Source organism: Hevea brasiliensis, chromosome 17 (assembly GCF_030052815.1).
Source record: "Hevea brasiliensis isolate MT/VB/25A 57/8 chromosome 17, ASM3005281v1, whole genome shotgun sequence".
Taxonomy (NCBI): Eukaryota; Viridiplantae; Streptophyta; class Magnoliopsida; order Malpighiales; family Euphorbiaceae; genus Hevea; species Hevea brasiliensis.
This window is the reverse complement of record NC_079509.1, coordinates 56,571,364-56,584,466: the sequence shown is the minus strand read 5'-3', so window position 1 is coordinate 56,584,466 and position 13,103 is coordinate 56,571,364. Positions and strand designations below refer to the sequence as shown.

The window sequence follows — 13,103 nt, the reverse complement described above, 5'->3', positions numbered from 1 at the left end:
TTCTGATTCGGTTCGGTACGATTCCAGTTCAATTCTCCATTATTAAAATAATTTTATGTAATTATTTCCTTAAAACGTCAAACTTGAATTAACACTTAAGTTTTGAATTGAGTTATTAAGACATAATATATCATATAATATATTTTTTAGCTATACTTAAATTATATAATCTTTAATTATAAAGTGCATATATAATTTATGATTAAATATATTATATAATATAATAGTATATCATATAATGTATATTTTAATTATTTATTAATTATATAATATTTAACTATAAGATAGAAATATAATTAAGAATTAATATATATATATATATATATATATATATATATATATATATATATATATATAATTAAGAATGATAAGATAATTTAATGTATTTATAACTAAAATTATTAAGAAAATATAGAAAAATAAAATGTAATATTAAGTTATATTTAGTTCATAATTATATATACATACAAAAGTATATATAATTATATTGAAAATATATAATACATCTAAAAAAACATAGAAAAACATATATATAAATTTAGTTCTCAATTCGGTACCGGTTCAGTACGGTTCCAGTTCGATTTCGGCACGATTCCTATTCGGTTCTTAGTGAAGAATCAGAACCGAACCAAAGTATTAAAATAAATTCGGTTCGATATGATTTCTGTCGATTCGGTTCCCTCAACAACCGTGCACAGCCCTAGTGACTGCTTACTCTCCTTTAGGAGCAATAGGTGTCAAGTGGGGCAGCAGTCTGGTTATGTGCAATGAAGAGCTGAAAGAGATAGCCAAGAAGAATGGAAAGACTGTTGCACAGGTTCTACTAATTGCATATTTTCAATTGGTATTTTCTTTGTGCATTTTTTTTATTATTTTTTTAGTAGAGGATAAGGAAATGAGACTCAAATCTGATATGTTTTCAGCTATTAAATCATGTTAAGCTTTTCTTTATGTATTTTCACTTAGATGTAAATAGCAGTGGATTACTCATTAATTCTTTTATATATATATATTAGTGATCATCTTTGAGTTTGCACTGCAAGTAGCTCGGAGGTGGATAATTGAGCAAGGGGTAACTGCAGTGCAAACTTAAAGGTGATCACTAATAGAATATATATATATATATATATATGCTACAAAATTTCTTTATCTTGCCTATAAATAGTAAATATTTTGTACCATTTGAAAACTAGTAAACTTTCTCTTATCTTCTAATGTTTTCAAATTGTTTTTTTATTTATTCTATTTCTCATTGCAGCAAAGTGAAACCCCAAGCATACGAAGATCAACCAGTTGAATCTTCCTCCTTATTTCTTATTATGTTTTCTATCTTTTAATAATAAAATTTCTTGCTTGGTAAAAAATTAATAAAAAAAAAAAAAAACCTGAAATGTATGTCTTCAAAACCATGGGTTTGTGATTCTGGACATGTGGATCCGAAGAAAGGTCTTTCTCTAGGCCTCATTTACCATATCTACGCAGAAGATTACATAATATTTTTGTATTCTTTGAATTGCTCTCTTGAAATTGTTCAGGAAATTACTGAACCTAATCTTACTTGTTGGAAAAAATGTAAGATCATGGTGAGCTCAATTACCCATCATTCTTAGTCTTGTTTGGAAACAAAATAACTATTCAGTACACTCGTGAATTGACAAACGTGGGCACTGTGAAGTCTACTTATAAAGTGCAAGTGTGTACACCATCGAATGTAGCAGTGACAGTAAAACCAACTGAGCTCGTTTTCGATAGTATTGGAGAGAAGAAAAGATATATAGTTACATTGGTAGCAAAGAAGAATTCAAAGCCAGCTGCTGGAGTAGCATTTTGTTCAATCGTTCGGAGTAATGTTAAGAACCAAGTAAGCGGCCCAGTTGCATATTCATGGATACAACTCTTAGAAACTCCTTTGTGGTTTTCACAAATTGACCCATTGGAAGAAAAGCAAAATTAAGTGTTTAATGTACGATATGTATGTTTCTGAATCCAAGTAATGGAATCACATCATGTTCCATCTTTGAAGAAAGCATAAACCTTTATTAAAATGGATAAACTTTAGCTAAAATCTATAAGAATATATTTTGAAGTATAAATAAAGTTGGTTTTTTAATTATTTATTTTAAAAGTATAACTCATGCTTTTCTTTTTACTGATAATACTTTTTAATTTTATTTTTTAAGTATGAATTAGTCTCTTTCCGTCACCTCCTTTGGAAAAAGCTGAAAAGGAGGTATTGTTGGGTGCTTTTACTTTTCCCAACAGTGAATGTAATAATGGTGACAAATGGCATCCTTATTATTAGATGCTCTTATGGAAGATTTTTAATGGCTCAGACTGGTGGCTTTCTTGTCTTTCCATGGGTATTGGCTTTTTCTTTTTTTTTTTTTATTTAATGTATTTGGCCAATGAGTTTGAGTCCTCTGGAGTCAATTAACCCACTAAACTCATATATATATATATACACACATGTTTTTTTTTTTTTTTTATGTATATGTAGGTACTATGGCATGAGAAAATTTTTTTTTTTTTTTTTCATTAATGGACTTTGAATGTAATGCTGTTTACATATCACTGACGTCAATATAAAAGAAAAAAAGTTATCTAAATCTTGAATGTTAAAAATTTTAAAGTATTAAATATTTAAATATTCTTTCCCCTAAAAAATTTTAAATGCCTATTTTAAATTCTTATCATTCTTTTTCCTTCTGCTTTTTCATATTTATCTCTAGTTGATTCATATTATAACATCTCAATTCAATTGTATAGTATCATCCACTTTTATCCACTTATACTCACATATATATTTATCCTTGGGTTTTGCCATTATTGATGCTGAAAGTGCACTATACAATTAGATAATCTGTGTACTTATGACATCCTTTCTTTTTCCTCCTTTTTTTTTATGTGGGACAATTAATTTTACTATCTTTCACTTAAAAACCTATCATAGCTAACATATCAATATGTTAATAAATATATATATATATATATTAATAATTAAAATAAATCAATTTTATTTTTAAATATTTTTAAATTTCAACCTCTAAAATTTTATTTTATAATTAAAAAAACTGTTACGAAAATATTTAATTAAATTTCAATTAGATTAGAGAGAGTGAATTATATTTTAAAAATTATGTTAAGATATATAATTAAATAATTATTTAGTTGAAAATTATTTATGAAATTTAAATATTTATTTTTTAAAAATATTTCTTATATTTAAAATTTAAAAGTTTTAATAATAATAATTTAAAAACTATCACATGGTATATTTTTTTGTCCTTTTATTGGTGTCTGACAACTAATTTATAGAAAACATAAAATAATCTATCTTATCTTTTAATTTACAGTCTGAGATCTCCATTGTGATATCAATGACGCAAATCTCGACATGGTCGGCTCTTTCTTTGAGATTCGCGCCAACAACTCTATCTTAAAGCTTGACTTGCCATATTTAGCTAGGTTTTGGTCGGGTGTGCTAGACAAGCATGTGACCTGATGTTCGTTAATTTCTGTGTGGCCTGATGCTTGGCTCTGCTCAGTCCGGACCAAGCAATGTGTCGAGTTGCTTGCCCGTTTTATTCGTACTGACTTTTGACTCTTTTATTGTTACGTTGGCTGCTATGCTGGCTCTTCTAATTTTTGACTCGGTTCTAGGTGGATTATATCACTGATCTAAGCCAAATGTATATAAAGACATTGATTTATATATATATATAAAAATCAATGTCTTTATTTTCTGTCAAACCTATCAATGTTCTCCTGCGAAATTTCTTCATGTTGTGACCTCGTTCGCATTCCATGGCTTAACGATGATCCAACTATTCTGCAGTTATTTATGTGCATGCTCTGAAATAAATCACAATAGATGTTTTCCTTGGAAACTGAAAATCATGTTGAAGAAAAGAAAAAAAGACAAAGTAAACTAAAAACAACTTCTTATTAACTGCATATGATGAGCTTTAGTCGTTGAAAAAGATCAACTGAAATAAGAGAAAAAAGAAAAAAAAAATCAAGAACATTGCTCGGCTATGGCTCCGTCAAATACAAGATTTTTTTCTTGCCTTGTCGTAACTTGATCGCAGCTAGAGCCAGGAAGACATTGTGGGTCATTTACAATTATATAATCCTTGATATCTTCTTGGATTGGCAGAATGCAGGGAAGGTAACTTCTGAATCTGCTTACATGCACGAGAAATATATTCATTTTCAAACAAGGTAATTTTTGACTCTGTACTTTAGTCTTTCACACAAAAGATACGAAATTTTCATTATATTGAATTTGTTTTAACTTCTAAATTAATTTGATTATGTTGTAATCTCTAAAATCTTGATATTTAATTATATTTTTTTATATAATTATTTTCAATTTGAACATCTTTTATCCTTCACATTATATATTAATACTAATCATTTGCATACACATTAAAAATCTAAAATTATTATTATATAAAATTACAAAGTGTTATTTTGTTTTAGAATAATGGAAAAAAAAAATACAAACTTTACTATTTTTGTAATTGCACTCTAATTTTTTTTTAACAGTTGCACCCTGAATTATTAACAATAATATAATTGTACCTTGCCATTAACCACACATTTAAAAACAGAGTTGCCACCTCATATAAGATACTATACTTTGCTCTTTGACATAAAAGATATGAAATTTTCATTATATTGAATTTGTTTTTAGCTTCTAAATTAATTTGACTATATTGTAATCTCTAAAATCATGATATTTAATTGTATTTTTTTATAAAATTACTTTTAATTAAAATTAAAATTTGAGATTTTTAGCTCTAAAGATGACATCAATATTATATTTTTATTCTTATATTATTATATTATAAAATATTTCATTCACTTGAAATCTTATACTTTTCACTAATCCTATTAGAATCCAGGTCCAATTGAAATTAGGAAGTATAATTAATTTAGTAAGATTAGTAGAATTTAAATTAAGAAATCTAATAATTAGAGTCTAAAATAACTAGGTTTTAATTACCTATATATATGATTAGTTTGTTAGCATTGTATGGTATTGTAGAGAGTTCATGAAGTGGAGAAGTGTGCTGAATTCTGTGAGTTTTATTTGAGTGATTTGTGGGTGAAAAAAATAATTAGTGGTTGTAATTATTTTTCCCTTTAGAGGAGGTTTGTTTGCTGAAGTAGGTTTATACCAAATCACATTAAATTTTATGTTCTTTATTTTGTGTGGGTATAGTTTTTCACAGCAAGTGGTATTAGAACTATGGTTCAATATGGTGAATACAAAATTTGAGGTGGAGCAATTCAATGGGAAAAATAATTTCAGTCTGTGGTAAAGCACCGTGAAGGATGTCTGTGTATAACAATAATTAATTAAAATATTGAACAAGAAGCAACCGGTAACCCTAAAAGATGATAATTAGGAGGAGTTTCAACAAAGAGATATGAGTACGATTAGATTGACATTAGCCGTAGATGTAAAGTGCAATGTTTTGGAGGAGATTTCACCAGTTGTTTTGTGAAATAAATTAGAAAGCCTATACATGTCAAAATCACTCACAAATTGCTCGTACTTAAAGAAGAAGTTGTACCAACTCAAAATAAATGGAGGTACTGATATGAGGGATCACATTCATGTTTTTAATAAATTAATTACCCAATTTGCTAGTATTGGTGTGAAGGTAAATAATGAAGATAAAGCCCTCTTGCTTTTAACATGATCCCATAATCTTATAAAAGCTTGGTAACAGCCCTAACAATTAAGAAGGAGACTTTGAAGATAGAGGAGGTTACTGCAGTTATCTTAGATGATGAGAAGTTCAAGAAGACAGGTGGTAGAGGCAATCCACGTGGAAACAATTGGAGAAAAAATAGTAGATTGAGTTCAAAACCAATGGTAAACCTTAAAGATATAAACTGCTACTACTGTCATAAGAAATGTCACATTCAATACCATTGTATGAAGATAAAGGAAGATCTTGTAAAGTTGAAATAATTCAAGATGAGTCAAGGAAAAAAAAAAAAAGAACTGCTGCAATTGCAATTGATTATGGTGTTAACGGTGAATGTTTGAATGTGGATGATGATAAGGAAAAGGCAAAAGAATTATTACAATATGAGTGGCTAATGGATTCTATTTACCCATTCCATATATACGCAAAGAAGGAGTGATTCGATGTGATTGAGAAGAAGAAAAGAGATAACGTGAAGCTAGCTAATGGGAACAAAATATAAGTTAAAGGTGTTGCAAAAGTGAGATCAAGTTGCATTGTGATCATGTGAAATTATTTGATGAAGTGAGGTATTGTCATGACCCAACTTATGGGCTGGACCGACACTAGGACCTGAGCTAACCTAATGCCCCCGAGGCCTGTAGTAAGCCTAACTATTCCTTAACTCAATCCTAAGGCCCATATTGAGCTCAATTTCAAGAAATCAACCGGACAGAGTCCGACCGTAACATGGACCACCCAACGGGGAATTTTTTACTCGCCTAACCTGTAAGCACGATATATATATATATCAATTTAGGGAGCTCAGCTCACCCTTCACATACTCATCATGTCATAAAATTAAATGGGAACTTAGCTCTCTCATTTAATCCAATCATACATGCATTCAATAGATTTACATATCCAACATGGCATTATATTACAGACCAAAGTAAAAAAAAAAAAAAATACTTCTAACACATGTGGAGTTCTAGAATTTAGTAAAGTTATACAAAACATAACAAATACTACTAAATGACCTGCAAAGGAGAGAGGCAGGTTAAAACTCAACAAGAAATCTCTTGTATCCTGGAAAAATAAGGTCAACAAGAATGAGCATTCGACTCAGAGAGTAAAATATCGATTTTAAGTACAATTTCTATAGCTATCTAAAGCTAATGCATCCTAAAGAGAATATTGCAACACCTTCATAGTTTTCATACAAATCACATTATAAACAATAAAGGGGTAATTTAGAGCACTTACACACCCGTATAATATTCAAATAGTACATATATGGGAGTTGATCCCCTATACAACTCTCTTAATCCAACCTCTGCCAACGAGTACATCTCAAGTCGGACTTTTGCTTAATAGACCAAATGTGGGGGCCAGCGAGATCATCTCGAGCCATGCCTACCTCGAATTATCCATAAAAGGATCGGGTCCTAGCGAGTCGAGCTCTAGCTGCGTCTACCCGTCCTGTCCATATCCAATATTGCACACCACAAACACACTAACGCACGCACATTGCTCCAAATTACCATAAAATAACATCCATAATATTTCATCAAATCAAGATATAATATAAAACATGCCTAGTATTTAACTACATAAATATATATTTATAAGTAATGCATGCGAGTACTTGAACATATAATAATATTAAAATTATAATTAAAATCAATATTTTACTTACAGACGTAAACCGATGTCATTGTGATGATTGGGCGGAGGAGGAAGGCTGTACTGACTCACCAGACAATTATATTATAATTATTTAATATAATTCACACAATACAAGCTTAAAAAAAAATCAAAGACGCCCTAGGTTATGCCGAAAATTCGGTAGAGTTCTCCCTATGCCTAGGACAACAGGGCTCAAAATATACTTCTACATCCACAAGTCACACAACCGTATCTCAATCACATCACATAGCCCCTCGTGGGCCCATCCAAACAATTAACAATCACTATTTTGAAATATTACAATTTAGTCTCTACAACTAACTCTTTTGCAAAAACTATCCAAATGAGCTCTAAAAATTTTAAAATTTTATCCTGCTGTCCTTAGCAATATTATAGAGCTAACGCAAAAAGAATTATAATTTTCTAGCTATCCACGAATATTTTATGAAATTTTATTTTAAACCTATCAATATAAAATTAAAGAAACTCGGAGTTCGGGTTTACTTATGCCAATTCTGATGCTTGGAACTAGTCTGGGGTGTCTAAAAATGGTAAAGTAGCCTATAACTTTGACCCGGTTCCGAAGAGATTTTGGCAGCTTATCAGCTGGGCCTAAAATTGCATATTCAAGCGACGGTCGAATTGCCATAAAATAAAAGTACCTACACAAAACCCATAACACAAGGAGTTAGGCTAAAATATTTATATTTATATATAAAATAATTATTTAAAAATTAGGGGTGTTACATGCATGTTCTTAAATTTGAAAGGAACTTAATTTTCTTAGGTAAACTGGATTCTTTGAGTTATAGGTATTCAATTTATTGTGGAGTCTTAAGAGTTAACCAATGTGCTCTTGTTATCATAAAGGGTCAAAAGATTGGTGTAAAGAATCTTTACAAAGTGGAAGAAAGCACATTGATTGGAAGAATGCAAGTTGAAGCAAGATGTAATATCAACAATCAAGAGTGTAAGGAAGTACCCAATAAGAAATTGACTTTTACAAAAATTATGAAAATTAATTCCATTTGACTTGAAGGCAGAGATTGTTAAAGTCTAAATGTAATTGGAATTAAGAAGTATAATTAATTTAGAAAATTTAGTAAAATTTAAATTAAAAAGTTTAATAAATAGAGTTCCAAAAGGACTATATTTTAGTTACCGATATATATGATTAGCTGATTAGCATTGTATGATATTATAGAGAGCTTACGAAGTGGAGAAATGTATTGAATTCTATGAGTTTTGTTTGAATGATTTATGAGTAAGAAAAATAATTTATTGTTGTAATTATTTTTCACTTTATGATAGATTTATTTGATGAAATAGACTTACGCTGAGCCACGTTAAATTTTATTCTTTATTTTGTGTGTGAGATTTTTCAAAAAAAAATCCTAAGGATTAAACTGAATAATTTTAAAATTATAAAGGGTACAAAATGTATATTTTTGTGTTTTACTAATTTCTTATTTTAATGTTTTTATTTTGAATAAAATGAAAAGATCCCAACACTAAAAAAATTGGTCATGTAAGTAGTACTAAAAACTTTTTTAAATAAAAATATATCATTTGATAATAAATGCATGTCTCAATTTGGATAATATTCAATCTCATAGTAATAATTCTTACTCTTAACTATTTTTTTTTTTTAATTCTATGCATATTATAAAACATTTCTATATATATATATATATATATATATATATATATATATATATATATATATATATTACATATTATTATTTTCTCAGTTATCTTTCTAATAAAAGAATTTTGTCAACAGAAAAATGTAAAAAAAAAATAAAATTTTTATAATTTATAAAATATATAAAAATATTTTTAATAAGTTTTATTACTTTATTATTAATATTTTTCGTAAAGGTATGCTAACTTATGTTTGTATTCTAGAATTGCCCATAACACCATTAGCATTTATAATCCCGTGATAACTTATAATATTTGCTCAAGCCCAGATATCAATAGAATTGTACAATCAACTTGCCCAGCATGTGAACGTGGGACGCAGTGAACTTGCCAAATTTAATACTAAAAAGCGGGAGGGGACGGTAATCCTTCCGCTGTATATACAAGGATGAACTTGTAGCTGCTGGTCTCACCTCAAAATCTAACAATGGGTTCCAAGGGAAACCTTTGGTTGCTTGCTCTTGTCGTCCTCTTCCCAACCCTCTCACTACCGCTCTCAGCCAACGCCAAGCAAACTTACATTGTTCATATGAATCATATTTCCAAGCCTCCAACACATGCCACTCACCGTGACTGGTATCAATCACTCACTTCCACTTCTGATTCCATCCTCTACACCTACACCACCGCATTTCATGGCTTCGCTGCCCATCTCGACCCTGAGGAAGCTGAATCTCTTAGAAAAAAGGATGCTGTCCTTAATGTGTTTGAAGATAAAGTCTACTCTGTCCAGACTACCCGCACCCCACAATTTCTTGGTCTCCATTCCAATTTTGGCTTGGGTGACGGCCGTGAATTTCAAGAAATCGAACAAGCTGCTGGTGATGTCATCGTCGGAGTTCTTGATACTGGCGTATGGCCAGAGTCTAAAAGTTTTGACGACACGGGCTTGCCGGAGATCCCAAATCGATGGAAGGGAAAATGCATATCTGCTCGGGATTTCGATGGCAAACGACACTGCAATAAGAAGTTAATCGGAGCTCGTTATTTTCACAAAGCACATAATAAAAATGTATATGGATCGAAGGATGTTGCTTCACCGCGTGATTATAACGGGCATGGAACCCACTGTGCTAGTACAATTGCAGGTTCGCCTGTGGTGAACGTGAGTTTCTTCGGTTACGGGACGGGCACAGCCCGAGGAGTTGCTACTCGTGCCCGAGTAGCAATCTACAAGGTCTGTTGGAGCCACGGTTGTCACGGAGCTGATATTTTGGCAGCGGTAGAGAGGGCTATTTTAGATGGTGTTGATGTGCTTTCCATGTCAATTGCCGAGGTCGGTGCTAAACGAGCTCCATATCATCTAGAGCCGAGAGCTATTGCTGCATTTTCGGCGGTTCAGTATGGGATTTTCGTCTCTTGTGCAGCTGGTAACTCTGGACCAATAAAATCAACTGTATCAAACGTGGCTCCATGGATTATGTCGGTTGGTGCCGGGAGTATAGACAGGGACTTTCCGGCTTATGTTTTGCTTGGTAACAAACAGTTGTTTAGAGGTGTCTCTCTCTATACTGGACCAAGGATGGGAAATAAGCGGGTGGGGTTGGTCTATAATAAGAGAACGAATAGTTCAAGCAATTTTTGTTTAGATGGTACGCTTGAACCGGCACTGGTGCGTGGAAAGGTGGTGATCTGCGATATAGGATTCATTGGATATGAAGAAAAAGGTCTGGTGGTGCGAAAAGCCGGAGGGGTTGGGATGATACAAGTGAACTTGCAAGCTGTAAAGGAGATGTCTGCTCACAGCCACTTGCTGCCTACAGTGGAAGTGGGGTATAAAATTGGTAATTTGATTAAGAACTATGAGATGACTGATCCTAATCCCACAGTAATACTCGGGTTTGATGGGACGGTGGTAAATGTACGGCCATCACCAATGGTAGCCGATTTTAGTTCTCGAGGGCCAAGTCTGGTTACACCACAAATCTTGAAACCTGATGTCATAGCTCCTGGAGTTAGCATCCTGGCTGCATGGTCTGAAGCCGTTAGTCCATCTCAGTTGGAAGAGGATAAAAGGATCACCAAGTTCAATATTATTTCAGGTATTGCTCTATTTCATTAATGGTTGATTTCTTTGGTAAAACTGGGTCCGATTGGATCTGGGACTTAACTCGAAATTTTACCATCTTGGAACGACCCCTTGATTGATTTTATTATTGTTGAATATGGTGAATTTTGTTAGGAACATCCATGGCATGTCCTCATGCAAGTGGAATTGTTGCATTACTCAAAGCAGCGTATCCAACTTGGAGTCCAAGTGCAATCAAATCTGCAATCATGACTTCTGCCTACAGTGTTGATAACACCAACTCTCCCATACGAGATCTTGCAAAAGGTGCATCTTCAAACCCATGGGCCTATGGTTCTGGTCATGTAGACCCAAAGAAGGCTCTCTCTCCTGGCCTCGTATATGATATTTCTAAAGAAGACTACGCAAAATTCTTCTGTTCATTGGGTTATCCCCATGACACTATTGAAATGTACATGAGTCAACTGAAACTGAATGTATCTTGCTCAAACAAATTTAGTGATCTTGGTGATCTCAATTACCCATCATTCTCAGTCTTGTTCAAGAACAAGACAACCATCCAATATAGTCGAGAATTGACCAATGTTGGCCCTGTCAATTCTGTGTATAAAGTGACAGTGACTGCACCATCGACTGTACAAGTATCTGTGAAACCTGCAAAGATGGTTTTTAAAAAGGTTGGAGAAAAACAAAGATATACAGCAACATTTAAGGACAAGAAGAGTAGGAAGGCTGCTGTTGGAGCTGCATTTGGTTGGATTGTTTGGAGCAATGCTCAATACAAAGTTAGTAGCCCTGTTGCATTTACATGGACATAAACTAGTTGTTAAGAATGGCTAAGTTTAAGTGTAATAAGATTGAGTGTATTGGGCTGACCTATTGGTCTGAATTTATTTGGACTCGAATTTAGTTGAACTCGTTCACGCTAAGTGTTTCTTAGTTATTGCTATCAATAAAAGTTTTGCTTATAAAAAAAATTGGCAAAGTTTTTGGTTGAGTAGTTGTAAAGTCAAATAATATAATGATAATGTGGACTGATTTTTCTTTCAAAATGTCGAAGAGAAATTATATAATATAACAATAATTTTATGTGAGATAATTTATTTAATATGACAAATTAATAAGAGAATGTAATGCAATCAAAATTACTCATTCTTATATCTTTATTTTAAAAATAGTTTTTATTTTTTGAAATTAATAACTACATTTGCTTATATAACAATTTATTTTTGATCACTCACTATTAATGTACATAAAATCACAGTTTCATAATAATAATAATAATAATAAAATTTCTCCTCAAAATTGAATAGGAAAAATAAAAAGCATCATCAACTCATTCAAATGTATACAAAATGGAACTGTGTAATTATTTTGTGAATAGAGATTTTTTTTTTCTAAACTCAACATGTCTAAAAATTCATTTAGTAGACAGTCCAAAATCTCAATTGATAATACTCAAAATGATTTTTTTTTTCATTAGCAAAAATTGCTCTTAGTCGGTTTCTTGGGAGGCCTGTTGGCCGGAATTTAGCTGAGCTTTTTAGACTAAGTTTCTCCTCATTTTTTTTTTAATAATAATATTCTTGCTTACAAAAAAACAATAATCTAAAATAAAAGAAAGATGCCACCCACGAAAACTTGGCATTTTTGCTTAATCTTAATTACAATGTGGTGTTTTTAGAAGAATGTGATAACTGTATAATTAACACCAAATTAATTTATTAAAATTAAATTTTACACATCCTAACTATTAGAATAATTATATATTCAATAGTTGAATATCTATTTGCTTCATAATTTAAGAGATTGGAATTCAAATTTTAATATTTGTTAATTTTTTTTAATAAATTTTAGGCTCAATGATAAGAAAATCATGAACTTTACATAGATCTTGTCACAAACCGGTTTCAGTTCATGGTGAAGGGAGGCCCTAAATCGCACTGAGAAGAGGCGAGTTTGCATGGGTTTGATTCTAA

At 31.4% G+C, this 13,103-nt stretch overlaps 1 protein-coding gene across 1 annotated transcript; it reads left to right on the top strand.

Annotated features, from left to right (window-relative positions):
- The first annotated feature begins 9,347 nt into the window (after positions 1 to 9,347).
- LOC110642624 (subtilisin-like protease SBT1.8) lies at positions 9,348 to 12,021 on the top strand. Its single transcript, XM_021794734.2, has 2 exons — positions 9,348 to 11,137; positions 11,278 to 12,021. Exons 1-2 carry the CDS (start codon positions 9,523 to 9,525, stop codon positions 11,940 to 11,942), a joined length of 2,280 nt encoding a protein of 759 aa, XP_021650426.2. The 5' UTR covers positions 9,348 to 9,522; the 3' UTR covers positions 11,943 to 12,021.
- The last annotated feature ends 1,082 nt before the right edge of the window (positions 12,022 to 13,103 follow it).